This window comes from Trichomycterus rosablanca, chromosome 7 (assembly GCF_030014385.1).
Source record: "Trichomycterus rosablanca isolate fTriRos1 chromosome 7, fTriRos1.hap1, whole genome shotgun sequence".
NCBI classification, from domain to species: domain Eukaryota; kingdom Metazoa; phylum Chordata; class Actinopteri; order Siluriformes; family Trichomycteridae; genus Trichomycterus; species Trichomycterus rosablanca.
The window spans coordinates 32,201,862-32,228,663 of NC_085994.1; the positions used below are offsets into that span (position 1 = coordinate 32,201,862).

The 26,802-nt window shown below is 40.5% G+C and overlaps 1 protein-coding gene across 1 annotated transcript in view; it reads right to left on the bottom strand.

Annotated features, from left to right (window-relative positions):
• ptpn18 (protein tyrosine phosphatase non-receptor type 18) overlaps nucleotides 1-26,802 on the bottom strand; it is a 43,212-nt gene that overhangs the window by 15,795 nt on the left and 615 nt on the right. Inside the window, exons 2-11 of the mRNA XM_062998587.1 lie at nucleotides 24,412-24,488; nucleotides 22,508-22,603; nucleotides 19,437-19,475; nucleotides 19,258-19,326; nucleotides 17,890-17,952; nucleotides 15,941-16,083; nucleotides 15,456-15,522; nucleotides 8,758-8,835; nucleotides 8,562-8,651; nucleotides 2,999-3,090 (exon numbers count right to left, since the gene is read on the bottom strand). Coding sequence (XP_062854657.1) covers nucleotides 2,999-3,090; nucleotides 8,562-8,651; nucleotides 8,758-8,835; nucleotides 15,456-15,522; nucleotides 15,941-16,083; nucleotides 17,890-17,952; nucleotides 19,258-19,326; nucleotides 19,437-19,475; nucleotides 22,508-22,603; nucleotides 24,412-24,488 — 814 coding nt within the window. The remainder of the gene's footprint in view (nucleotides 1-2,998; nucleotides 3,091-8,561; nucleotides 8,652-8,757; nucleotides 8,836-15,455; nucleotides 15,523-15,940; nucleotides 16,084-17,889; nucleotides 17,953-19,257; nucleotides 19,327-19,436; nucleotides 19,476-22,507; nucleotides 22,604-24,411; nucleotides 24,489-26,802) is intronic.

Sequence of the window (26,802 nt, forward strand, 5' to 3'; positions counted from 1 at the left end):
AGAAGCCCCTTAGTCAGCAATTATAGCTGCAAGTCTGCTTCCGTTCCTAAATCTTTAGCAGTCTCCTTGTCCCTACTGCTGTGAGGCAGTCCATTAGCATGATACTGCCACCACCATGTTTCACTGTGGGTATGGTATTAGTGAGGCCAGGTGATGTGCATTTTGTCAACAGACCTAAAACATATGGTTCTACCCAAAGAGTTCAGTTTTCATCTTTCATCACACCAGAGATCTTGCAAAGTTCCCTTACATGCCATTTTACAAACTCTAACTGGGCTATTACATTAATTTGACTTAACAATGGCTTCTGTCTTGCCGCACTCCTAAAAAGGCCTGATTTCTGGAGGCTGTCTCCTATCTCAAAACAGAACTTTTAAAAAGTGAAAGTGACTGTGGGCTTATTCCTTACATTCCTGACCAACTGCCTCTCCTGCCTGGATGCCTAATTTGGCCAGACAGTTAGGTCTAGGAAAATTTATGGTTGTGCCAAGCTTTGACTAAACTCTTTTATTTTGTTTTATATCAGTGCCATGATCTATGCCTGGGCACAGTTTGATCCACACAGATCCCCAGACTTGGACATAATGGCTTGGTTTTTGACCTAACAATGCAGTTTAAATTAAGGACCTTTATAAAGCCAGGTGTGTGCCTTTCCAAAACATGTTTAATCTGTTAAAAGTGCAACAGGTGGACCTGTCCAAATGAGTTCCGGGTACATCTCATAAATAATAAATACAATAAATACCTGACCCTAATTCTAAGTACCACAGCAAAGGGTGTGAATACTTTTGTGAATCAGATATTTCAGTGTTTCATTTGTAATTAATCTTTATTTGAAAAACTAATGTATTAACTTCGTCATTATAGGCGATGAAGTGTTGATTAATTGGTAAAATGGCGATAATGTTAATTAAAAATCAAAATCCAACATAGTGTGCAGACCATCAAGGGATTTCAAAATCACTGCTTTTACAGACATAATGAAACTAAAAGTGGTTTAACACTTGTTCTTTCCTGACAATGCTAAATAAAAATACAGTTGAACAGTTATAAAGAGTTTTGTTCCATAAAACAGTTTCTATTTGTAAACTGTTAGTTAAGCAGGCACCTTAATCCAGAGCAACTTACAATTGTAGCTAATTGAGGGTTAAGAGTCTAGCTCCGGGATCCAGCAAAGACACTGTAGTTGTGCTGGGCCTTCTGATTACTAGTCCAGTACCTTAACCCTTGAGCCACCACTCCATTGTCATTATTGACTGTAATAAATGTTATGTTAGGATGCTGTATATGCTGACATGCAAATTTAAATACAGTAGTACCTTGTAACGCGACGTCAAAATCTTGCCTCAATGCCTTTGTCGAGAAATTTGTACCCTTAAACTCGACGTTTACCTTAAACTCGACGTGTGTGCGACTGTTGTTTTGTTCAGCGCTTGGCTGGAGCGGTGTGGTAAAACGTCATCAAAGTGCTTCACTTTTAAACTTGTGTTATAGCTTGGGGTGCTGAGAAATTGTGATAATCAGCTTTTCTCAGAGAGTCTAAAATACTTATAGTTAAAAAAAGATTAATGTGACTTAATGTATTAAAAGAACGACATAGAAAAACTAAACCTCTCTTAATTATTACTGCTCATAAGTTCTCTCCACTAATGAAATTACTCACTCTTTGTTTTAAAACGTCACGTTAGGCTTTGTGCACTGCCACACTCCATAGGAAATAACAGCACAGTCAGCACAAAAGCTATTGTACTGCTTCTCATGGGAATGTACCCTTACTGAACTCACTAAGAAATACGGTATTCCAAGATTAAGGAAACAATAAAGAAGTAAAAATAATGTGCAGGTTTTATTGCATTTAACTGTTTTTCAAATGGGGCGGCACGGTGGCTTGGTGGTAGCATTGTCATCTCACAGCAAGAAGGCCCTGGGTTCGATCCCCAGGAGGGGCGGTCCGGGTCCTTTCTGTGCAGCGTTTGCATGTTCTCCCCGTGTCTGCATGGGTTTTCTCCGGGAGTTCCGGTTTCCTCCCACAGTCCAAAGACATGCAGTCAGGTTAATTGGAGACACTGAATTGCCCTATAGGTGAAGGGGTGTGTTTGTGTGTATGTGTGTCTGCCCTGCGATGAACTGGCGTCCCGTCCAGGGTGTTACTGTGTGCCTTGTGCCCATTGAAAAGCTGGGATAGGCTCCAGCACCCCCCAGCGACCCTAATTGGATAAGCGGTTAAGAAAGTGAGTGAGTGAGTGTTTTTCAGTTGTATTTCAGTGGTTTTATATTATATTTGTGTTATTTTCAGTGTATAAGTGTCAAAAACAACCCCATTATTTTACATTAGCCTAAAATATATGCAGTTCCACGGGACCATGGAACGTATTAACAGGTTTCCCATACATCCTTATAGGAAAAAAATACCTTGAAACTTAACGCCTTTTAAACTCGACACCACTCCCAGAACCAACTGACGTCAAGTTTCAAGGTACCACTGTATTGTAATACACAACTTACACTTACGTATAGCTAAAAAAAATTAAGATTATTGACAAAATGCATTATATGCATGTATTTACTCAAATAAAGTCTATACAACAACAAGCAAAAAATAATTTAAAGGCACAGGGGTTACTATTTTTGCTCTGGTTGTAGGTAAGAAAACTGGAGTGACATAATGTGTGCCTTCCAACCACAGAATCACAGGATGTTAGTCATTTAACCAAGGAGTCTGCCATAAAATATTATTGTAAGCAAGACGGTGGATTGAAAGACTCTTGGGGTGTGTACTACATGACTAGCAAGAGGGACGGTTATGAAATCAGTTTTTTTGCAGTTCATTTAATGACATTGTTTTATCAATTCTATGCTTACAAGATATTCATCCTAACTGCAATAGTTACAACAATAAAATATTACCCAGTGTACCTAAATATAAATATAACAAAATTCAAACTTTAATCAACATAAAATGTCTTTAATATAATATTTTAAAAAATGGATTTATTACCTTGTTTTATGGTCGTTGCCACTACCACCGGTGGAGTGTAACCTCAGCGCTGGCTTTGGTGGCGCCGCATTAATGTAGAAAGACTGCGACTCCTACAGAAAATACACAGTGAAATGAACAGAGATAAAGGATGTAAAAGAGCTCTTGTGAGCAGCGCTGAACAAAAAAGAGCAATCTGTCTGGGTGTTGCTTAACTGGCAGCTTTAGTATTTGCATAGGGGAAGAACGGGGTGAGAAAGTTTCCTGCTGCAGATCTTATTTAAACAAGCGCTACAAATAAAGATGAGGAAGTAAAGAGACACAATAACTGACATGCAAGGGGATGTCGGCTATGACCACTCATGCAGCAAAAACTAAGAAGTAAACAGACAGAAATGACATTTTCTCCATACTGACACTAAACAATAATACATGGTGTAAACAACAGGAAGACAGTTGGACCTTTAAACCAACAGTGTTCCACTGTTTATGTAAAATAGGACAAATGTAATAAAAAGTGGAAACTCTTATTTTAATATTGTTCTTTCTTCTGCTTTCATGTTTAGTGGTTGCCACAGCTGATCATTCTGTTCTGAATACCTAATTTGACACAGTTTCAACACCGGATGCCCTTCCTGATGCTCTGTTAGGCTAGCATGATTTACTGCTGTGCCACTGCTGTGCCACCCGAGCACCCCGAGTGCCCCTAGAGTGAGTAAAACTCATACTTTTTTGGTTTACAGTGCTAATCTGAATGTCAGGGATTTTTGATATACACTACATTGCCAAAAGTATTTACTGATCCATCCAAATCATTGAATTCAGGTGTTCCAATCACTTCCATGGCCACAGGTGTATAAAACCAAGCACCTGGGCATGCAGACTGCTTCTACAAACATTTGTGAAAGAATGGGTCGCTCTCAGGAGCTCAGTGAATTCCAGCATGGTACCGTGATTGGATGCCACCTGTGCAACAAGTTCAGTCGTGAAATTTCCTCACTACTAAATATTCCACAGTCGACTGTCAGTGGTATTAAAGTTGAAGCGATTGGGAACGACAGCAACTCAGCCACGAAGTGGTAGCCACGTAAAATGACAGAGCGGGGTCAGCGGATGCTGAGGCGCATAGTGTGCAGAGGTCGCCAACTTTCTGCAGAGTCAATCGCTACAGACCTCCAAACTTCATGTGGCCTTCAGATTAGCTCAAGAACAGAGCGTATAGAGCTTCATGGAATGGATTTCCATGGCAGAGCAGCTATATCTAAGCCTTACATCACCAAGCACAATGCAAAGCGTCAGATGCAGTGGTGTAAAGCACACCGCCACTGGACTCTGGAGTTCTCTGGAGTGACAAATCGCACTTCTCCATCTGGCAATCCGATGGACGAGTCTGGGTTTGGCGGTTGCCAGGAGAACGGTACTTGTCTGACTGCATTGTGCCAAGTGTAAAGTTTGGTGGACGGGGGGGTTATGGTGTGGGGTTGTATTTCAGGAGTTGGGCTCGGCCCCTTAGTTCCAGTGAAAGGAACTCTTAATGCTTCAGCATACCAAGAGATTTTGGACAATTTCATGCTCCCAACTTTGTGGGAACAGTTTGGGGATGGCCCCTTCCTGTTCCAACATGACTGCGCACCAGTGCACAAAGCAAGGTCCATAAAGACATGGATGAGCGAGTTTGGTGTGGAAGAACTTGACTGGCCTGCACAGAGTCCTGACCTTAACCCGATAGAACACCTTTGGGATGAATTAGAGCGGAGACTGCGAGCCAGGACTTCTCGTCCAACATCAGTGTCTGACCTCACAAATGCGCTTCTGGAAGAATGGTCAAAAATTCCCATAAACACACTCCTAAACCTTGTGAAAAGCCTTCCCAGAAGAGTTGAAGCTGTTAAAGCTGCAAAGGTGGGCCGACATCATATTAAACCCTATGGATTAAGAATGGGACGTCGCTTAAGTTCATATGTGTATGAAGGCAGACGAGCGAATACTTTTGGCAGTATAGTGTATGAGCATAAACAGGTGGAAATATGTTAGCAAGTCAATTTACAAGGATATTGGTGTTTTAAGAAACATCTACAAAAAGGCATATTTAGTACCCCTTCTCCACCGACATGGAACGGAGCCCGTTTCGGTTTGCGAACTGAAAAAAAGAGGTTCCAGACAGCGAACTTGCATTCTAATCTGGCACCACAGAATACTTGGTTTTTCAGTGCGAACCGTGACGTCATCTGTGGGTGTGTCACAGTGTAGGGGTTTGGGTGCTTTCACATGAGATGTTCTGTAGTTTCGTACGGAGCTTGACGCTGCAATTCTGGGAACTGTGTGATATGATGTGGTAAAAGTGACCCAGAAAGTACGAACGCACTTGTGATGATTTTCAGCAGTACAGAGCACTTATAACCAGTAATAACAGAGATTTAGAGATTTAGAAAAATTTTGAGTTTTATCAGCTCCACTTACCATATAGAAGCACTTTTACATTCTACAATTACTGACTGTAGTCCATCTGTTTCTCTACATACTTTTTTAGCCTGCTTTCACCCTGTTCTTCAATGGTCAGGACTCCCACAGAGCAGGTATTATTTACGTGGTGGATCATCTCAGCACTGCAGTGACACTGACATGGTGGTGGTGTGTTAGTGTGTGTTGTGCTGGTATGAGTGGATCAGACACAGCAGTGTTGCTGGAGTTTTTAAATACCATGTCCACTCACTGTCCACTCTATTAGACACTCCTACCTAGTTGGTCCACCTTGTAGATGTAAAGTCAGAGACGATCGCTCATCTATTGCTGCTGTTTGAGTTGGTCACCTTCTAGACCTTCATCAGTGGTCACAGGATGCTGCCTACAGGCACTGTTGGCTGGATATATTTTTGGTTGGTGGACTTTTCTCAGTCCAGCAGTGACGGTGAGGTGTTTAAAAACTCCAGCAGCATTGCTGTGTCTTATCCACTCATACCATCACAACACACTAACACACCACCACCATGTCAGTGTCACTGCAGTGCTGAGAATGACCCACCACCCAAATAATACCTACTCTATGGTGGTCCTGGGAGAGTCCTGACCATTGAAGAAAGCATGGAAGGGGTCTAACAAAGCATGCAGAGAAACAGATGGACTACAGTCAGTAATTGTAGAACTACAAAGTGCTCCTTTATGGTAAATGAAGCCGATAAAATGGACAGTAAGTGTAGAAACAAGGAGATGGTTTTAATGTTATGGATGATCGGTGTATGTATTGTATTTTACAGTGGACTTGATGGATGTTCTTGACGTGGAACTTTAGTGATGTTTTAATGCTCAAGCCGAGCGCTGAGCATATCGGCTATTCGCGCCGAGGGTCGCAGTGAGAGCGAGGTGCGAAACGCTTCTCACATGAATGCACTAAAGAAAACAACAACTGCGACAAACACGTCCTCGTCTTCTTATCACCAATAGTTAAGCGATGCTTTTTGCATAAAAACGTTACCACTCTTTACTTTCTTTATGTAACGCCCACCGTTGTTAGTTCCCAAAAACTGGTGGAAACTCGCTTTGGTTCTCTAAAAAACACCAAGGTTCAAAGAATCCTGAACAGAACCGGTTCAAGAATCAGGGTTCTTTTAGTGTATTCAACCCATTTTATTGTTAATACTTAATACACACCTAATACCTCGCTTATAAACGTATAAATGTGAACAAAAATGTGTTCATACAGAAAGCATAAACAGAGATATGTTAATTACTAGGAAATTACTAGGAAAAATGGTATCCATATCCAGTGCTTTCATTCTGCTACTCCTATATTTAGGGGTTAACACTGTGGCTCATTCTGGTCTGCATACCTGATTTTGCACAGTTATTTATGCCAGATGCCCTTCTTGACACAACCCTCTTTATTTTAATTGGGCTTAGGAGTGGTGCTGAGAGCTTACTGACAATGGCTAAGCTGTTCATCCATCCCCCCCCAGGGAAGTTAGCGTTTTCACCACAGAACCACCTGATCAAGTTTGTCCTATTCATTTTTTTTAAACGTGATTCAAGTCAGATGATTGGCTAGACCACGCATGCACCTTCACCTTATTTTAGGATTTCCAGGTCTTGATTTATTCATGGCTTTATGTTTGAGCTAGTTTTGACTGCTGACTTCTGTCTTACTTTCCTCATTATAAGTCTTTGTATGTGTTGTAAGAGGTGTTTAAGGTACTTGCTACCCTTACTGATGCACACATTAAGATGTGTTTGCAGGAAGAACAAGACAGAATAACACCTGAAACACTTTGTTGTGAGAAGGAATGGTGTCACATATCCAGCCTGTCTAAGCTTTTAGTTTGTTTAAATGCCACACCCCTCTGTCTGGGAGCACTCTTTGTCTCTGAGCCAACACCCCTTTTATGATTGGTCCCCTTCTAATTAGCACTAGATGCACCTTGTCTGAGGTAACAAGCTCATGTTATTTAAGAAGGGAGCTTGGGACTCTACATTGGAGACTGTTTTGATGTGACGCTGTCTTGTCAGTTTTTCAAGGTTTTCCTTGACTTTAACTTAGCTAGTGATATTGGTCTGTCTGTCTGTCTGTCAGTCAGTTAGTTCCTGTCAGCTTCTGTTTGCTCATGTTTGTTAATGTTTGTCAGGTTTGTCCATGCCCTTTGTCATGCCTTTGTCTATGTTAAGAGTTAGTGTTGTTTATGTATTGTTAGCTTAGCTTAGGGTATAGGATTCTTGTATGTTTAGCTTAGTGATTAGCATTTAGTTTAGCATTTAGCTTAGTTCATGTGTTTGTCTTGTGTAAAAACCTGCATCTTTTGTTATTATTAAATACTTTTTGTTAACATCTATGTGTGTGTCTGCCCCTCTTGTACAGTCTAGCCCAATTAATTACAAATGGCAACAAGTTCTTTACCATCCCAACTTTTTTGAAACTTTGGTGTTGCAGATTTGAAATGAAAGAATGGATGTATATTAACATATGAAATTAAGTTGACCAGACAAAACATATATCATGGGTTTATACTGTCTACAATGAAATAAAACGCAAAGTAAATGTAAGAAACACAAGCATTTTTCATACTGTCCCAACTTTTTCTGATTTGGTGTTGTAAAACTATGTAGCTGCTGGAGACTGAATAGTCTAAAGGCCTCAGAGAAGGGTGGTAGGAGTAGATACCACAAGAATTATAGAAAGTGTACTCACTCACTTTCTTAACCACTTATTCAATGGGGGGGCTGGAGCCTATCCCAGCTTTTCAATGGGCACAAGACACACAGTAAGACCCTGGACAGGGTGCCAGTCCATCGTAGGGCAGACACACATACACACACACACCCATTCACCTATAGGGCAATTCAGTGTCTCCAATTAACCTGACTGCATGTTTTGCTGTGGGAGGAAACTGGAGCTGCCAGAACACAGAACCTTCTTGCTGTGGGACTACACTTCGAGCCACCGTGCCACCCATAGAAAGTGTAAGTGATCTCATTTTTCTTTATGTTCTTGGTTAGCAATGTGGTGCAGGTTTGAATTAACTCAATATAGTATATAGTATACAATAGAAAATACAACTATAATCAATTTAATTGCCAACATGTTTAAAAAACCTACCTTGTTCCGATTTTGGGTAGTGTCTGAAGGCATTTTCAAGACCTTCTCAAAGATCTGAGCCACAGTATGAAACACAAACACATACTGCTCCTGCATGAACACAAAAATATCATATATCTGACCTATAGATAATGTACCATGATTTTATCAGAAGTGACAAAAATTCTGACTTAAATAAATAATCATTTGATTCTACCTTAGTCTGAACAGCCGCTGGTCGCTGTCTTCTTAGCTCTAAAATGATGTCCATGATATTAAAATCCTCCCTGATTTTCTGATAGACAGATGAGTATGTAAAGAGATTAAAATACAAGAATTATTTCTTGTGAGCATGACTACACAACTATACATGTCATATAATTGTGAAATGGGGCATGTCATGTCATTTTCATCAACCACCGTATCTGGTCAGGGTTGCGGCAGGCTTGGCTCCACCGAGAAACACTAGAAGCAAGGCAAAAATACACTAGACAAAGTGCCAAACCACTGCAGGGCATAGCCAGTCATGTATGTATAGATGCCTGGCTGGCTGATAGCACAGCTGAAATTCAGATCTGGATTTCAGTGGTGGTAGGAGGGCGTTATAGACCACTGCGAGAACCAAGCATCGTGAATCAGTAATTTAACCACTTTTTGTTTTTATTTAATATACTTCTATGGCATATATCCACCTTTTACTTACACACTGAGTAAATGTAATCTTTTTACTTAGAATAAAAACATGGAAATATGTGTTTCTAAGCATAAATGAAATTTAATTAAGAAAATACAGTATCTCACAAAAGTGAGTACACCCCTCACATTTCTGTAAATATTTCATTATATCTTTTCATGGGACAACACTATAGAAATAAAACTTGGATATAAGTTAGAGTAGTCAGTGTACAACTTGTATAGCAGTGTAGATTTACTGTCTTCTGAAAATAACTCAACACACAGCCATTAATGTCTAAATAGCTGGCAACATAAGTGAGTACACCCCACAGTGAACATGTCCAAATTGTGCCCAAAGTGTCAATATTTTGTGTGACCACCATTATTATCCAGCACTGCCTTAACCCTCTTGGGCATGGAATTCACCAGAGCTGCACAGGTTGCTACTGGAATCCTCTTCTACTCCTCCATGATGACATCACGGAGCTGGTGGATGTTAGACACCTTGAACTCCTCCACCTTCCACTTGAGGATGCGCCACAGGTGCTCAATTGGGTTTAGTCCATCACCTTTACCTTCAGCTTCCTCAGCAAGGCAGTTGTCATCTTGTAGGTGTGTTTGGGGTCGTTATTGTTGGAAAACTGCCATGCGGCCCAGTTTTCGAAGGGAGGGGATCATGCTCTGTTTCAGAATGTCACAGTACATGTTGGAATTCATGTTTCCCTCAATGAACCGCAGCTCCCCAGTGCCGGCAGCACTCATGCAGCCCAAGGCCATGATGCTACCACCACCATGCTTGACTGTAGGCAAGATACAGTTGTCTTGGTACTCCTCACCAGGGCGCCGCCACACATGCTGGACACCATCTGAGCCAAACAAGTTTATCTTGGTCTCGTCAGACCACAGGGCATTCCAGTAATCCATGTTCTTGGACTGCTTGTCTTCAGCAAACTGTTTGCTGGCTTTCTTGTGCGTCAGCTTCCTTCTGGGATGACGACCATGCAGACCGAGTTGATGCAGTGTGTGGCGTATGGTCCGAGCACTGACAGGCTGACCTCCCACCTCTTCAACCTCTGCAGCAATGCTGGCAGCACTCATGTGTCTATTTTTTAAAGCCAACCTCTGGATATGACGCCGAACACGTGGACTCAACTTCTTTGGTCGACCCTGGCGAAGCCTGTTCCGAGTGGAACCTGTCCTGGAAAACCGCTGTATTATCTTGGCCACCGTGCTGTTGCTCAGTTTCAGGGTGTTAGCAATCTTCTTATAGCCTAGGCCATCTTTGTGAAGAGCAACAATTCTATTTCTCACATCCTCAGAGAGTTCTTTGCCACGAGGTGCCATGTTGAATATCCAGTGGCCAGTATGAGAGAATTGTACCCAAAACACCAAATTTAACAGCCCTGCTCCCCATTCACACCTGGGACCTTGACACATGACACCAGGGAGGGACAACGACACATTTGGGCACAATTTGGACATGTTCAATTTCTAGTGTTGTCCCATGAAAAGATATAATAAAATATTTGCAAAAATGTGAGGGGTGTACTCACTTTTGTGAGATACTGTATATTCAAAACGTGTATATGTTTAGTAAATTGCCCCTGGTTTTAATACAAAAGCTATCTTAAGTGCTCAGAAACAGTATTCTTAAATAAAACTTGAATAAATAAAGCTGCAAAGTATATGTCAGCCAGGACTAACTATGCTGCTGCCTTAACATAACTTGGACATGAAACAAGACTTCACACCACCTTTGACTCCATCGGCTTTTTTAGGGCAGTTATGTTGTAAAGCCCAAAACACAGCAACACTGAGTGTGTTCAGTGTGCTGGAATTGCACACCAGCAGAAACCCAGATCAGATCAAGCAGCCCAGTATCACAGGTTCAGAGAAATAACAGAAGCTGGGAGGAAACTGTGCTTATACATAAAAAACGTCCACCTAAAGTAAATGAACTCTAATGGTCAGGCACAGGTGATTGTCGATTAAAGAAACTAATACATCAATCATCTGCGCCTCAATGCCCCATCTGCCGGCTAAAATGACAGTGCAGAAGGACATGACTCTTAACATGGCTTACTGCCAAACCCCTTTAGATGAGGCACATTACAGAAGGTCTGTAATCCGCAGGTTGTTTCTCTATAATACTCTGCTTAAAAGTTTCTTTGAACATATGTCATAGCTGTAAAAATAATTATTGTGATTTAGATAAATCAAACTGTTGTACTAATTGGACAAATTATTTTAGATTTCCTTGTTTGTGGACATCTGCTAATGTTAAGATCCCTTTCTGTACTCATTCTTTCCATAAGGAAGGTTGCCAGTACACAGCTTTGAGTTTAGCCATAGACTAGATGACAGATTTAGATATGGATTGTTGTTAATTATATGACTCGCCCTTTTTCAAATCTGTTGCATATTTACAAGAATGGGTTTTTCAGACAGAATCTTGAAAGGACATGAAAGCAGATCAAACATGTCAGGGAATTCATATTGTTTTTATACTCAAATCATCATATACCCGTTTTTTAACACCAGAAGGCTGCTCAATATTCTCTACTCATCCCCCTCAGATACACCTGTTATCTAACTTAAGAAGTTTTGGGTTTGACACTTATTTATTAGCTGGATCCGAATCCTACATACTGACCGAACTGCTTCTGTACCTTTCACCTTCAGGGACCCGTCAGTGCTGCCCTCTTTCCCCCTTACTTTTTATTTTAGCTTTAGAGCCATTATCACTCTGGCTTTGAAGCCAAGTGTGATTTGAAGGCATTACCCATTCTGGTATGGAGCATAAATTTTCTTTATATGCTGATGACCTCCTCCTGTATATTTCATATCCTGTCACCTCCCTACCTTCTATTCTGGAGATAGGTCATTTCAAGTTTGGTCATTTCTCAGGCTACAAATTAAATCCACAAAAAAGTGAATTATTTTTGGGCAACCCATCAGCTAGAGAGTTTCTATGTTCATCGTTTCTCTTTAAGAGATTGGAAGAGTTTAGATTTCTTCATTAACTCTCTAGTACACAGCCTTTTTGCCTATATTGTTAAACTGGACATATTAAGGTGGGCTTCCTTACACCCATCGATCATGGGCTGTGTTAATTTAAGATGGTCAGAGTACCAAAATTTTTCTTTTTCAGCATATTACCATAACTAAGTCATTCTTTACCAATCTTGACCGGCAGCTAAACTCTTTTCACACAACCCAGTCACTGCCGATGTCTAGATCTAGCTGTAATGTAGAAAACAGTGCAGCCTTCAGAGAGCTTCAGTTTAAAAAAACACCTGTTTCTACCTACAAGTTCAGACTTGCCAATTTCGCAAATGGGCAGGCAGTGGTGTATCAACAATCAATGGTTTATATAATGATAACACTTTTTTTCTTCTTCGATCTAGAAATCAAACACAATTTGCCCAAAGATCTCCTCCCTTATTTTCCAAACCCGCCCCTGACTCTTTTATTGACACATTTTTTACCTTATTTAAATCCATTTGAATCCATCCAAAGTGTCATATATCAGATATTTATGATTTACCTTTTTAGATGGGGAGTGGGCTGCTGCCCTTAGCCAGATTCATTCGGCATCTGTCTGCACCAGGCATGGCCTTATGCAATATAAAGTGCTTCATACAGCCAATTTTACCAACACTCACTGTCCATTTTATCAGCTCCACTTACCATATAGAAGCACTTTGTAGTTCTACAATTACTGACTGTAGTCCATCTGTTTTTCTACATACTTTTTTTAGCCTGCTTTGACCCTGTTCTTCAATGGTCAGGACCCCCACAGGACCACCACAGAGCAGGTATTATTTAGGTGGTGGATCATTCTCAGCACTGCAGTGACAATGACATGGTGGTGGGGGTGTTAGTGTGTGTTGTGCTGATATGAGTAGATCAGACACAGCAGCGCTGCTGGAGTTTTTAAATACCGTGTCCACTCACTATCCACTCTATTAGACACTCTTACCTAGTGTGTCCACCTTGTAGATGTAAAGTCAGAGACGATCGCTCATCTATTGCTGCTGTTTGAGTTGGTCATCTTCTAGACCTTCATCAGTGGTCACAGGACGCTGTCCATGGGGCGCTATTTTCAGTCCAGCAGTGACAGTGAGGTGTTAAAAAACTCCATCAGCGCTGCTGTGTCTTATCCACTCATACCAGCACAACACACACTAACACACCACCACCATGTCAGTGTCACTGCAGTGCTGAGAATGACCCACCACCCAAATAATACCTGCTCTGTGGTGGTTCTGGGAGAGTCCTGACCATTGAAGAACAGCATGAAAGGGGGCTAACAAAGCATGCAGAGAAACAGATGGACTACAGTCAGTAATTGTAGAACTACAAAGTGCTTCTATATGGTAAGTGGAGCTGATAAAATGGACATTGAGTGTAGGAACAAGGAGGTGGTTTTAATGTTATGGCTGGTTGGTGTAAGTCTCCTGCAAACCATCTTTACATGTTTTGGATGTGCCTCCGCCTTACACATTTTGGGCTCAGATATTTCAACCTTGGCTGCAATTTCGATTCTAACCCCCTGACTTCCCTGCTTGGAATACCTCCAAAACCTTAACTTACCACTTAACTTTAAAGGCGAGCCATTTTACTTGAATGGAAGCATGCCTCTCTTCCAACATATAATAGATGGATACAGGAAATCTTGTTCACTTGAACTTGAGAAATAATGCTTTTCCCTTAGGAGAACCTCAGATCTCTTCCACATGATGTAGGACCCTATTCCAGAATACATTATTGCAAAGGTTATACTGACTGAACAGGACTGTGATGCTTAATAAATTCCATATCATGCAGTGTAATTTTTCATCTCTCCATGATACAAAGGGGGGGATAATATTAAGGGTGTGTGGGTGGGTTTGAGTGAGGGTAGGGAATGGGGGAGTATGAGAGTTCAAATATACTGTCTTCCAGATGTTACATAAGCACCGTTTTCAAATATAAAACCCTAAACAACTTAAAAACAAACCTTTGCAAAACAAACCTTTGGAATTTTGTATTGTGTACTTACATATTGCCTTTATTTATTTGCACCAATGGTGCTTTGGTGGTGCAGTGGTAAATTACGCAAGCCCACTATCACTGCTATCAAGGGCTGCTATCAAGTTACAGCTGTGCTATCGGCCAGTCAGGCATCAACATACACACATGATTGGCTATGTCCAAAAAAGAGAGGCATGACCAAGGATACGACCCTGACCAGGATAAAGTGATGGTAAAACGTGACAATGACATGAGGTGAAAATTTGCACCGACCACTTGACAGGTCCAGCACCACCTAGAAACATTTGGCACAAGACGGGAATGCATCATGGACAGGGTGTCAATTCATAGCATGGCATCCCACCCTTACCCATCTCTCTCTTACCCAGTAATTACCCAGTATTGAAATCAATAAAATAAAGCAACATGTTATTATTTTTTAATGCTTTTCTCCCGATTTTTATCACATCCAATTTTTTCCCAATTGCATTATGCTTCCTCTCTATTGGTGCTGATCCCCACCCTGATTGAGGAGAGCGAACTGACACACGCTCCCTCCGACACGTGTGCAGTAGCCGACTGCATCTTTTCACCTGCACGAGGAGAGTTCATATGCGGATCAGCTTTGTGTCCGAAGAGACACACCCTGATTAACGCATTATTCCTCTACTCTGTGCAGACGCCATCAATCAGCCAGCAGAGGTCGTGATTGCATCAGTTATGAGGTCCCTAACTGGCATTTCCCTCCCCTGTATGAACAACAGCCAAACAGTGTTCATATAGCCGCCCAGCCCAGCCGGATGGCAGAGCTGAGTTTTGAACCGACGAGTTCAAAATGTCAGCTCAGGTGTGCTAGCGTGTTTTACCACTGTGCCACCTGAGCGTCCAACATATTATTTAGCAAGTAGTGTGGGTGCTGCACGTTCGTTCTATCTGTATCTGCATGGATTTTCTGTAGGTACTCAGGTACCTCCCATCTCCCAAATACACTAAGAAGGTAGTCTGGCTGTTCTTCCTAGTGTGGGTGTATTGCTCTTTGGTTGATTTGCCCATCCAGGGTGTGTTCCCATCCTCTGCATTGAGTTTCCACATAGATAGTGAGGATCAGGGTAATATAGTTACCAAAAATAGTTATAATATCATGACTTTCCTTTTAAGAAATTGAGGTACTGGTAAAGACATGATTATTTAAAATAACTGAAATGGTGCAAGACAGTTTCATACCTTTTCATTTAGCAGGTCATTGACATAGTCAATAGCACAAATCACTCCAGTTCTTCCACAGCCAGCACTGACAAAAAGCAAATGCAATCAAGTTCAATCATTCAACACAATCAAACCGTTTCCTACCCCTGCCCTGGCCCCGAGGCTCTGCCGTCCATATTGGCAGACAGAATGTCTCTCATACATTAAAACGTCTGGCTGATGAGTGAATCTGTGCAGAAGCAGAGTTAATTGGCTGTCACCGGGCTACATCAGGTGCTGAATATTTAACATGTCACACTTTATTCAAATGCAGAGATTTAAATGCATGGAGTCGAGGAGGTACAGGCCAGAGCTGGGTGACAAGGAGAGGGATGAATTTTCATGGGCAGATGGGTCATTTGTCAAAGCAGTTTGAAACAGTCAGTCCTGGTGAGTGTGTGTGGCTTAGGAAGCAGTTGATGGTTTAATTAAAGAGAGTGTAGTGTGTGTTAGGAGAGACAGACCTGCAGTGGATGAGCATAGGTCCAGGGTGGTTGTCCTGTTTGACGTGAGCCAGTTTCATCATTTCCAAAATGCTGTCCGCTGTATCTGGGATTCCGTGATCCGGCCAGGCCATGTACTGGAACTGTGACACGACGCGAGTTTCCTGCACATGGAGATGAGTTCTGAGATGAAGATTATTAGTTTAAACACCGTCTGAAGCATATGTGGGATAGTTACAGGCAATAATTTTACATTTTCGGCATTTAAGCGACCTACAATACTGCGGCACCATACTGGATAAGCAATTAAGTGTTAAGGGCCTTGCGCAAGGGCCCAACAGTAACAATCTGGCTGTGGTGGGGCTTGAACCAGCAAACTTTTGATTACTAGTCTAGTACCTTTACCAGTAGGCTACAGCACAGTTCACTTCAATTAGAAAAGAATGGAGAACGTGTTAACACTAAACTCAGAGCGCAGGGTCAGACATTGTACGGCGCCCCTGGAGCCAAAAGGGTTACGGGCCCAACAGTGGCTGCGTGGCAGAGCTAAGATTTGAACCCTAAACCTTTTGATTGATAGCCCAAAGCTCCCTAGGCTACCACTGTCCCAGTTATAGGTAACCACAACAGATCATTCATCTGCATATTTGTTTTGATTTTTCTCTTTTATCCCGGCTTGGGACCACCACTAAGGGTGCACTGATGTGTGTTCTCCCCAACGGCTAGGTTCACTTAACATTCACCTTCTGTATTTGTGAGCCCAGCCTGAGATACAAAGCCCTAGATCTCAGGCACTGCTGTTACCAGCATGCGCTACCATGTGTCAGCATGTTGCTCTTACTCTTACTCTTGCTACACCTATCATACAGGTGAACTTTGTGGGTATACACTTGCCCATCTGTTGCCCTGTGCACTTTGTCACCCCCTGCACTCTGTTTATAAATCAAAAAGGACCTCATAGGACTGCCACTAACCAGGTGTTATTTGTGAGGTAGGCAACAGACATGGTGGTGTGTGTGTACTGTATAAGCAGATCAGGTCACATGATCACAGAATAATGTTCTTTATATTTTTGGTTGGATCACTATACCCCTACCGGGACTGACAGTGAGGTGTTTAAAATCCCATTAACATTGCACCATGCTAGTGTCACAGCAGTGCTGAGAATGGTCAATGATCCAAGCATTATCTGATCAGTATGGGTCATATGGAAGTCCCTTTTGTTTAATAAATAAGATACAGGGGTAACAAAGTATACAGCGCCACAGATGAGGTACAGTCGGTAATTGTATACCCACAAACGTATCTGTATAGTGGTTGAAGTGTATAAAATAATGAATGAATGAGCATGGCAGAAATGTGAACCTAATAAAGTGCATAGTGAGCATACATACATTGTTAATAAAATAAATAAATAAAAATATTAAAAATGTTCTAATGTAATTGGCTTACATTAAAAAAGAACTACAGAGACATAACAAACAAACTGAAAACAGTTTGCCAAAAGAAATCGGACAGATATTTGATACTAATGCTAAGTTTGTTGAGTCTGAATCCAAGTAATTCCAAAATGTTAAAAAACCTGTCTATTTATGCTTATAAATGCATACATATTTGTTTATAATTAAAAAGACTAAACAATATTGTGGAGACATTTACACTTTATATACACTATTGCCAGAATTATGTGGACACACCTTCTAATTATTGAGTTCATGTTTTTTAGGCACACTTCTTGCTAATGTTGTGGAAAGCCTTCCCAGAACAGAGTAGGCTGTGACAAGTGGGGACCAGTACTATACTTACGACTAAATCGAGCATGGTGCATGTTACATTTTAATTCACATTATGATAAATAAACTAATAAGGTGAGGTTAGCAAGTCACTCACGTTCTCAATTTTTGTGTTTGATGTAAGACTCTTTCTACACAAGGACATTTATGACACAAGGAAAAGCACAATATACTTACATCACAATATCTTACTGCCAGTGCTCGCACTATCACTTCCTTATTCTGAAATGTTTCATCAACCTGCCAAAACAGTATCAACACACAGGAATTTCAGCTAAAGTACTTCTTCTAACACAGCACGTGTTTCCTTGGTCAGTGGCTAATTTAGGACTGCAGGAAAAAAGAAAGCAGTAGTTCAAAACTTTGCACAAGACATATAGCAGGGGCCGCTCAGGTGGCGCAGCGGTAAAGTACGCTAGCGCACCAGAGTTGGGTTTCTAGATACATCGTATCGAAACTCAGCTCTACCTTTCCGACTGGGTTGGGCGGCAGTACGAACAACGTTTGGCTGTTGTTCAGGGGCTTAGGGGTAGAGTCGGAGCATAGGTCCTCATAACTGGTACGACTGCGGCCCCTGCTGGTTGACTGACGGCGCCTGCACAGGGCTGAGGAATAACATTGAGGGGGGTGTGACCCTCCATGCGGAGTGTCTCTCGGTGTATGAACTCGGCTCGTGCAGGTGAAAAATGCAGGCTGTACTGATTGCGTGCCGGAGGGGGCGCAAGTCAGTTGAGTGGCGTCATCAGTCAGTGGCAAAAAGGGTCGAATCAGTATAGAGGACACAATCAGGGTAATTGGACATTACTAGAATAGGGATAAAAGTTGGGGGGAAAAAAGTGGGAAAAAATAGATAATAAAAAAAAAAAAAAAGACATATATCAGGGATTCTCAAACCTACCGTATTTATCACTAAAATGCATAAGGGGCCAAAACTTTTTACATACCTTATTTCTTAACTCTCATACAATACAATTAAAAAGTAGATAAAGCATAAATGAAACAGTTGTTCATGTGAAGTCAGGGATATATTAAATGTCGAGCTGATGGTAGTTCCTCATAGGGCATGTTGAATGCAGCAGTTATGATCAGAGTGACTTTAATAAGGGCCATATTGTTATGCCAGGCAACTGGCTTAAAGTATGTCCAGAACAAATCTAAAATCCGAAACAGCACAGGTTGTTTAGGACCATCAAAAGCACCTACAGCTCGCACACAGTCACCAGACTGTCACACAGTCGACTGGTCTGACAACGCCCTTTTTTCTAAGATTGTAAGATCACGAGGATGACCAGGCACATCGTTTACCTGTGGATAAGAACAATCCACATTGCAATGCACAGAAGTTGAAGGACCAGCTGGTAATGTCCTGGTACCAGATACTACAGGATTCCTTCAGCTGTCTTGGTCAAAGCTGTTTTGAAAGCATGTTAGGCAGGTGGTCCTACTGTTTTGTTTTATTGGTGTAAATTATACTAATAATGGTTATTCTATTTATTTAATTTTTGTATTTTTATGGATTAGTATCATTTTCTAATATATACTTACAGTTGTGATGATGAAGGGACCAAATGTGGACGATTCAGTATTAGAAGCCCAGTACACTTCACACTTTTTCTGTATAGAGCAGATATTAGACATCATTAACTAAATTGAACTTATTTGGTAATTAATGCTATGGCATATCATCAGAACTGTGCAAAACGCAATTACACAAGAACATTTACCTTTCCCAGTTCAAACTCCCTACAAGCCATGATTATAACCTACAAAAAAAAGAGACTTAGTTATGTAAAAATTCAAACTAAATGCATTATAATGTAAACAATGCATAAAATATGTACAAACCTCAAGAAAACGTATGACATTTTACAATAAAAACAAGAATCTATGATTTGTTCATTCTCTTGAACCTTTATTTAACTTTTTTTTATTTTAATAATTTTTCCCACTTTTTTCCCCCAATTTTCTCCCCTAATCTAGTCGTGTCCAATTACCCTGAATGCGTCCTCTATACTGATTTGACCCTTCACCGCTGACCAAGGACAACTCTCAACTGACATACGTCCCCCTCCGGCACGTACACTCAGTACAGACTGCATTTTTCACCTGCACGAGTCAAGTTCATACACCGACGGGCACTGTGTACGGAGGGCCACACCCCCATCAGCATTATTCCTCATCCCTGTGCAGGCGCCATCAGTCAGCCATCAGGGTCCGCAGTCGCACCAGTTATGAGGACCTATGATCCGACTTTTTACCCCAACCCTGAACAACAGCCAATCGTTGTTCATGCAGCCGCCCAACCCAGTCGGAAAGGCAGAGCTTAGATTCGATACGATGTATTCAAAACCCCAACTCTGGTGCGCTAGCGTACTTTACCGCTGTACCATCTGAGTGGCCCAAATACAAATTTTAATGTTTTGGCTGACCGACTTGATTGTTTTTTGTAAACATAAACAAATGTCAAACCTGATGCCTGAAAAAATATTAAAAAGTTGCAACAATGGCACAACGAGTGAAAATTTTATAAAATATTCAAGTTACACTGTTTTGAAACGTTCCACAATAAGCAGATAAATTGGTAACAGGTGAGCATGTCATGATTGGGTGGAAAAGAAGTATCCACCAAGGCAAAAATGTGTTGGGGTTCATTGCTTTGTGCCAAACTTAATGAGAGATGTTAATTAGCCCAAAATGCAAATAATTGTTTCCATCTACTGTACATAATATTTTTTAAAATCTTGGGAATCAGGAGAAATATCTGGGCAGCAGCTGTATGCAATTTGTCACCCACACTAGGTGAGTGCATACATGCGAATCAACCTTGTGTACAGAGAGAGACACCCAGTACCGCACTCTTTCCCCGCCTCTGTGCAGGCACCATCAATGAGCCAACAGAGGTCGTAGTGCATCAGTTATGAGGAGTCCCTATCCGGCTTAACACCCCACCCCTACATGAACAACAGGCCAATCGTTGTTCATGTGGCTGCTCAGCCCAGCCGGATGGCAGAGCTGAGATTCGAAACAATGTATTCGAAATCCCAGCTCTGGTGCGCTAGCGTGTTTTTTTACCGCTGTGACACCTGAGCAGCCTCAAGGTCAAATGTTTAAATATATTTCTGTGCAAAAAAATGATAAAACAAGGCATATTTTGGAAGATTAAAAAAAAACCAGACCCTGAGTTTTGTATAAAAACATTGAATTAAAGAAAATTTAAATTTAATTTCTCTGTTTCCAGCTTTTTCTCACAACTGTTTACTGCAAATAGTGGCACAACTTTTTTTTAAAACTTTTTTCAGAACTAAAGTGCAGAATTAGTATTATAAATATTAGAATTTTTAGTAATTTATATGCATCGATTCCAGCCAAACAGCCCTGCATTTTGGTGAATTTGCAAGTTTGCTTGGTAGTATTTTAAATTATTTTTGTCTATTTACTCAATAATGCTATGTCACTGTTTCATCAAATAACATTTTAGACTGCAGCTTTAATACTGATTGTATGGTGACAATATGCCCATCAGTGTATAAATAATTGGTGACGTTTTAACATCCCCATGCTATTTTGACAAAATGTCTACCCCTTTCTAATGTAATTCGTACATTATCCACACTAATCTTGCTTCAAACTCAAACAAATTCAGTCGATTTATTAATGCCTCGACTAAATATTATGAGTGGAAAGCTGGACTCTTTGCATAAGGAAATTATTCCTGCTCTGTACTTTTGAAGTGTCTGACACCTAATCTGTGTTGCAGGTACAGTAGACCCTTGAGTTACGAACGGTTTACCATACGAACATTTTGGGTTACGAGCGATCTTTTTCAACTTAACGTACGAACAAATTTCAGATTACGAACCGAAATTCTCTAAACACGTGACGTCACGAACAGGTTGACTCCGAGCGTCTCTCTCTGTCTCTCTCTCTCTATATATACAGTGAGCAAACATTTGGACAGCGGACGGTGTTTTTCCGGTGTTTTCTTTATATTTTGTAAAATTCTATATTAAAATGTCCACAGAGAAGGTGCAGAGAAAGCATTTTTTGTCGTTGTATAATTTCTCCTGCCAGGAGCTGTCACTGTGTATCAGACAGAGGGGACATTGTGTAAGAGAGAAGAAGGCAGTTATTCTTTCGTGAAATTACACCTCCAAAATACAACACTATTGAAATAAAGAATGAAATAATAATAATTTAGGATTTAAGGGCAAATTTACTTGTATTTATAACAAAAAAGACCATTTAAGACATTAGAGAGGTTAGGTAAGGGTGTGGTTTGGGAGGTCTGGCACAGATTAATTCTATGTACATTATTTCTTATGGGAAAAATAGGTTTAACTAACGAACATTTTGACTTAAGAACAGCCCTTTGGAACCAATTAAATTCATAAGTCAGGGGTCTACTGTATTTATTTCCTGACAGGACTGTTCTTTTCCAGAATGACAATTCACCTTTACAGGTCTTGGGAGTTCACTAAATGGTTTGATGAGTTTAAAAATGATTAATTAACTGAGTTGAAGACCTGGGTGAGTCTGAGTAAACAGCGATCTTCATTACCCATTAACAAACACTATTTAAGAAAAGATAATTTTAAAATTGTGTTCCTTTTATCCAGTTGAGTTTCAGACACTTATAGAAACTATGGTGTTTTGAAGATCAGGTAGTTCGTAATAGCCCAACACTTTATTATACCTAGTTTTTCTTTACTATCTGACCTGTCTGTATCTTATACAGTCTATTTCTTTACACTGTGTTCTCTGTGAAACACACAGATCCTTTTGATTACTATATTACCTTTACATCATACTGCCAAATCATCCTCCAGTAATCCACCACTGTGTTACTCAGAGGGCCCTGAGTGGCGATGTATGCCCTGTTTCCATTCACCCCCTAGTGGACACAAATGATCCTGCATGTTTATGGTATTAAGACGAAATACTTACTGTATAACAATACAACTAAAATTAGGAACAAAACAAACATTTCATACTATGTTTAATGTGATGTCACTAATCTCGAGTACAGTGAGTTAAAAAGTATTCATCCCCTAAGCTTATTTTACATGAATTATTGTCACAATCTTGGGTGTGTATGTGTTTAACTAGAGATGCAACATTTTTTTAAAGAAAAAATAAACTGAATAATGTAAAAAAGTACATATAATGAGCCAAAACATTAGGATCACTTCATAATAGGGTGTCAAACAGCTCTAACCTACCAAAACATGGACACAAAACATCTGATGGACTCCTGTGGTATATGGTATATGATACCAGGATACCAGCACGTTCTTTAACTTCCATACATACCAAAAAAAAAAACAGGATTTTCCAGGCCAGTTGACCTTTTTTCATTGATTCATTGTCCAATTCCGATGGCTGCATGTACACTGTAGGTGCCTTCAGTATGGGCAGCAGTTAGCATGGGCACATGACCAGCTGCAACTGTGTTGTGAGACCTTCACCATTATTAAAATTATCTGCAATCTGAGTTATTTTGGGGCAGCTCAGTTAGATTAGAGTACTGGACAAGTATTTAGAACAACAGCCTAGTTGCTACTGTTGGGCTCTTAACTCTCTGGCATTATGGACTCTTGGCTGCCCAGCATTCGGTGACTGCCAGTGAGCACTTCTTGCTGTTTCGAAGATGCCTTTTCTTCAACCCAGTCATTTGGACATTTTGATGTGATTATCAAAGTCACTCAGGTCTTTATTCTGATTATATCTGCTGTATTTAACACATGAACTACAATCAACTACCATCAGCCCAACATTAAATATATCCCTGACCAGCATTGTCATGCACATTTTGGGTGCTGTCCTAATGTTTTGGCCCATCTGAACATTTTCCAGTTCCTTATAATGAAGTCAACAATGCTAATAAGTTTGTTTATTGTCTTTTAGATGTCCAGTTTGCTTTTCTGGATTAGTACAGCTAATCTAAGGCCCCACAATGGACTTGCCATCCTGCCCGGGCTGTGTTACTTAGTATTGTGCCCAGTGATTCTCAGGAAACAGGACCCACCATGTGCCCGACCAGGTTAAAACTGTGGTAAACATGAAAATGGACTTAAACACAATGTAGGTGTAGGAAATTTGTAATCTGAGATAATGAAATAGCGGTTGAATACTTTTTAAGGCACAGAGTTTATACATTGAGTCAGCACTTTATTATGAACACCTGACTTGATTGAACATTCATTGCCCATTATATGAGCTACATTTACCATAGTCCACTGATAAAATACTAGAGGAAGATTAACACACACGGTGCAAGAAAAAATAAAATAACTCGAGTTTTTGACTGTACACATATAACGAGTGCTAACTGGGTATGTGAGGCCAGTAAATGTTTAAAAATGTAAAAATCTCAGCAACACTGCTGCACCTCATACATTCATACCACTACAGCACACACTACCATGTCAATGTGCAAGTGTTATTGCAGGTTGAGAAAAATTCACCATGATAATATAGAGACAAGGTCATTTTTGATTAATACATGTACAGACTAACAGATGGGCTACAGTCAGTAATACCAACGAAAATGGCCAATGAATGTATGATTAAGACAGGTGTTCCTAATGAAGTGCTCCGTAAGTGTATAGTGTATATAAAAAAGCTAAATAAATTAATACAGTTATTGAATAGTATGTGTGTAAAATATAAATGTTAAGTCAGTATGATTACAGTGAGTACCTTGATAAAATTTGCATTAATGTAATCTGAACTGTATTCAGGTAATGTTGGACTCAGGCAGACGCGGGTTTGGTCATCTAAAAGAGAAAAAAAAAAACTTGTTACTGATTGTTTGAGTCCTCTGAGACACTCAGGTCTTGTGGGGCCAGCCATGAACAATAATGAGTTTCCTATCTTTGGAAAGTCCTTGCAAAAGTGTCCAATCAAATGTACAAAAGGCTACACCCACTGGCTTTCTGAACCAGCCACTGTGTACGTATATCACTTTAATTTAATTCAATCCACTTCCCACTTAATCCGTTTCTTTAATCCGCTAAACATGCAAAACATTTCTTATTTAGGCTGTGTTTATATGGTAAGTGTCAGAACCGGTTTTGCGCTGGCTGCGGCAATGTTTCCAATCGAGATAGGCATTGTCGCTTACATCGTGCAGATCCGCTGCTTTGCCGTCAATATTTACTGCTTGCCTCTGCAATCCAAGTTTTATCTGATCTTTTTGAACCCCATTTGCAGATGACCTTTTCAATGCGTGGCCAATGAGACAAATACGAGGGTTCTTCAATGGTTCTCAAGTTTTCACTCTATTTATTAAGAATTTCAAAAACAAATGACATCACTTTTCTACATAGTCACCTTCCAATGCCTTTTTTCCAGCGTCTTACCAACTTTATAATGCCATCATTAAAAAGCAAAAGATTTTTTGGTTGAGTGCATAGCCACCAATGCACTGCTGCTTTCACATCATCATCACATGAAAATCTTCTACCCCTTAAAGCTTCTTTGAGCGGTCTAAAACGGTGGAAACCAGATGGCGCTAAATTCAGACTATAAGCTCTCTCTCTCAGACTATAAGCTCTTACTACTCCTCCCCCTGCCCTCAGCATATATTTTTCAGCAAATATATGTAAGTGCGGAAACCTTTTGAAGATCCAACATAGTTTTGCACAATGACTGGGAGAAACTGATTTCCACTGTTTCACAAAGCACTGATCATTGTATTCCACTTTAAAATAGAATCATGGCATTGTGAGAAAAGTACACCATAGTAACTAGCAGGCAGTGACACAGAGAGACCAGGTTTGCATTTCAGATACCAATTTTCTAATCTGGGAATCACTTGTAGCAGCTTCATTGGCCCTTAATATTATTTTATTTACCAATTAATTAAATGAACATAATTTTATTATTTAACTGTTCTACGCCTTCGAATGACAACCAGTGCAGAGCTTACCTGTATAAACTAAAATACATTTTATACAAAACTGTATGTGAATAAATTGTCAATACTGTCATTCAATATTGTTACTAGAGTTTATTATTTCAAGCATGGCGTTTAGTGGCACAGTCAGCAGAAAGCAGTTTTGCTGCGTATAATGTGAAAGAATTTAATGCTGCGGTAAGCGACACTATGCACCCTGCCTCATGGTGAACCAAACATAAAATGCTTATGTAGCATGAAAGCAGCCTTAGAAACAAGTCAAGGTCAATTTAAAAAAAAATATACTATTTGACTATTTGATTCAGTTTCTCTGAGGTTTTTAGTGCAGTTGTTATTGCAGTGATGCTAAACAAACAACAACAAACATTTCATTGCAGTGTTCTTCTCAAATGTGCTCTGGTGGTGTAGCGGTAAATTACGCTTGGCCAGTGGCCACTACCGCTGGGATCCAGGGTCCGAATCCCTAATGGTGCTATCGGGCCAGTCGGGCATCTACACACAGACATGATTGGATATGTCTGAGGGGGAAGAGTGGTTGAGGCCCCGCGATGGATTGGCATCCTGTTTGGGGTGTGTAACTGTGTTGCTTCCAGTGATTCCAAAGAAGCCAGACCCACTGCGAAACATGATTCCAAACTTAACTGACATGTTATCTAATGATTTCTGCCCAAAAAATATATTCACAGAGGTGATTTCCTGACTGTGTCCAAACAGTATCTTATGTGCTAAATAGTATGTAACTATACCATTTATAGTGCACTACTTAGACATACTTTTAGTACAGTAGATGAAGCTTTAAAACACAACTGCTTCAGTTGCTTCACTGTCTTTACTTTAAGCTCTGCCTCAGGAAGAAATAGTTTAGCTCTTAAAATGCACACACATCTTTTTTTTTGCATTTTAACCCCTTTTTCTCCCAATTTAGCATAGTCAATCTGCTGCTGTGGACCCTTAGTGGTGCCCAAATTGGGGGTGACTGACACACACTCCCTCCGATGCGTGCACAGTCTACTGATCCCTTCTTATACACCCACACCTGCATGGAATTACACACGAGGCCGGCTTTGTGCACGGTGCAGACGCCCTGGGCGACCAGGATCCTTACACAGCCCCACCCCTCTGTTAAATCTGGTCATTTCCCATCCTAGCAGACTGGAGGCAAATTTTGTCTG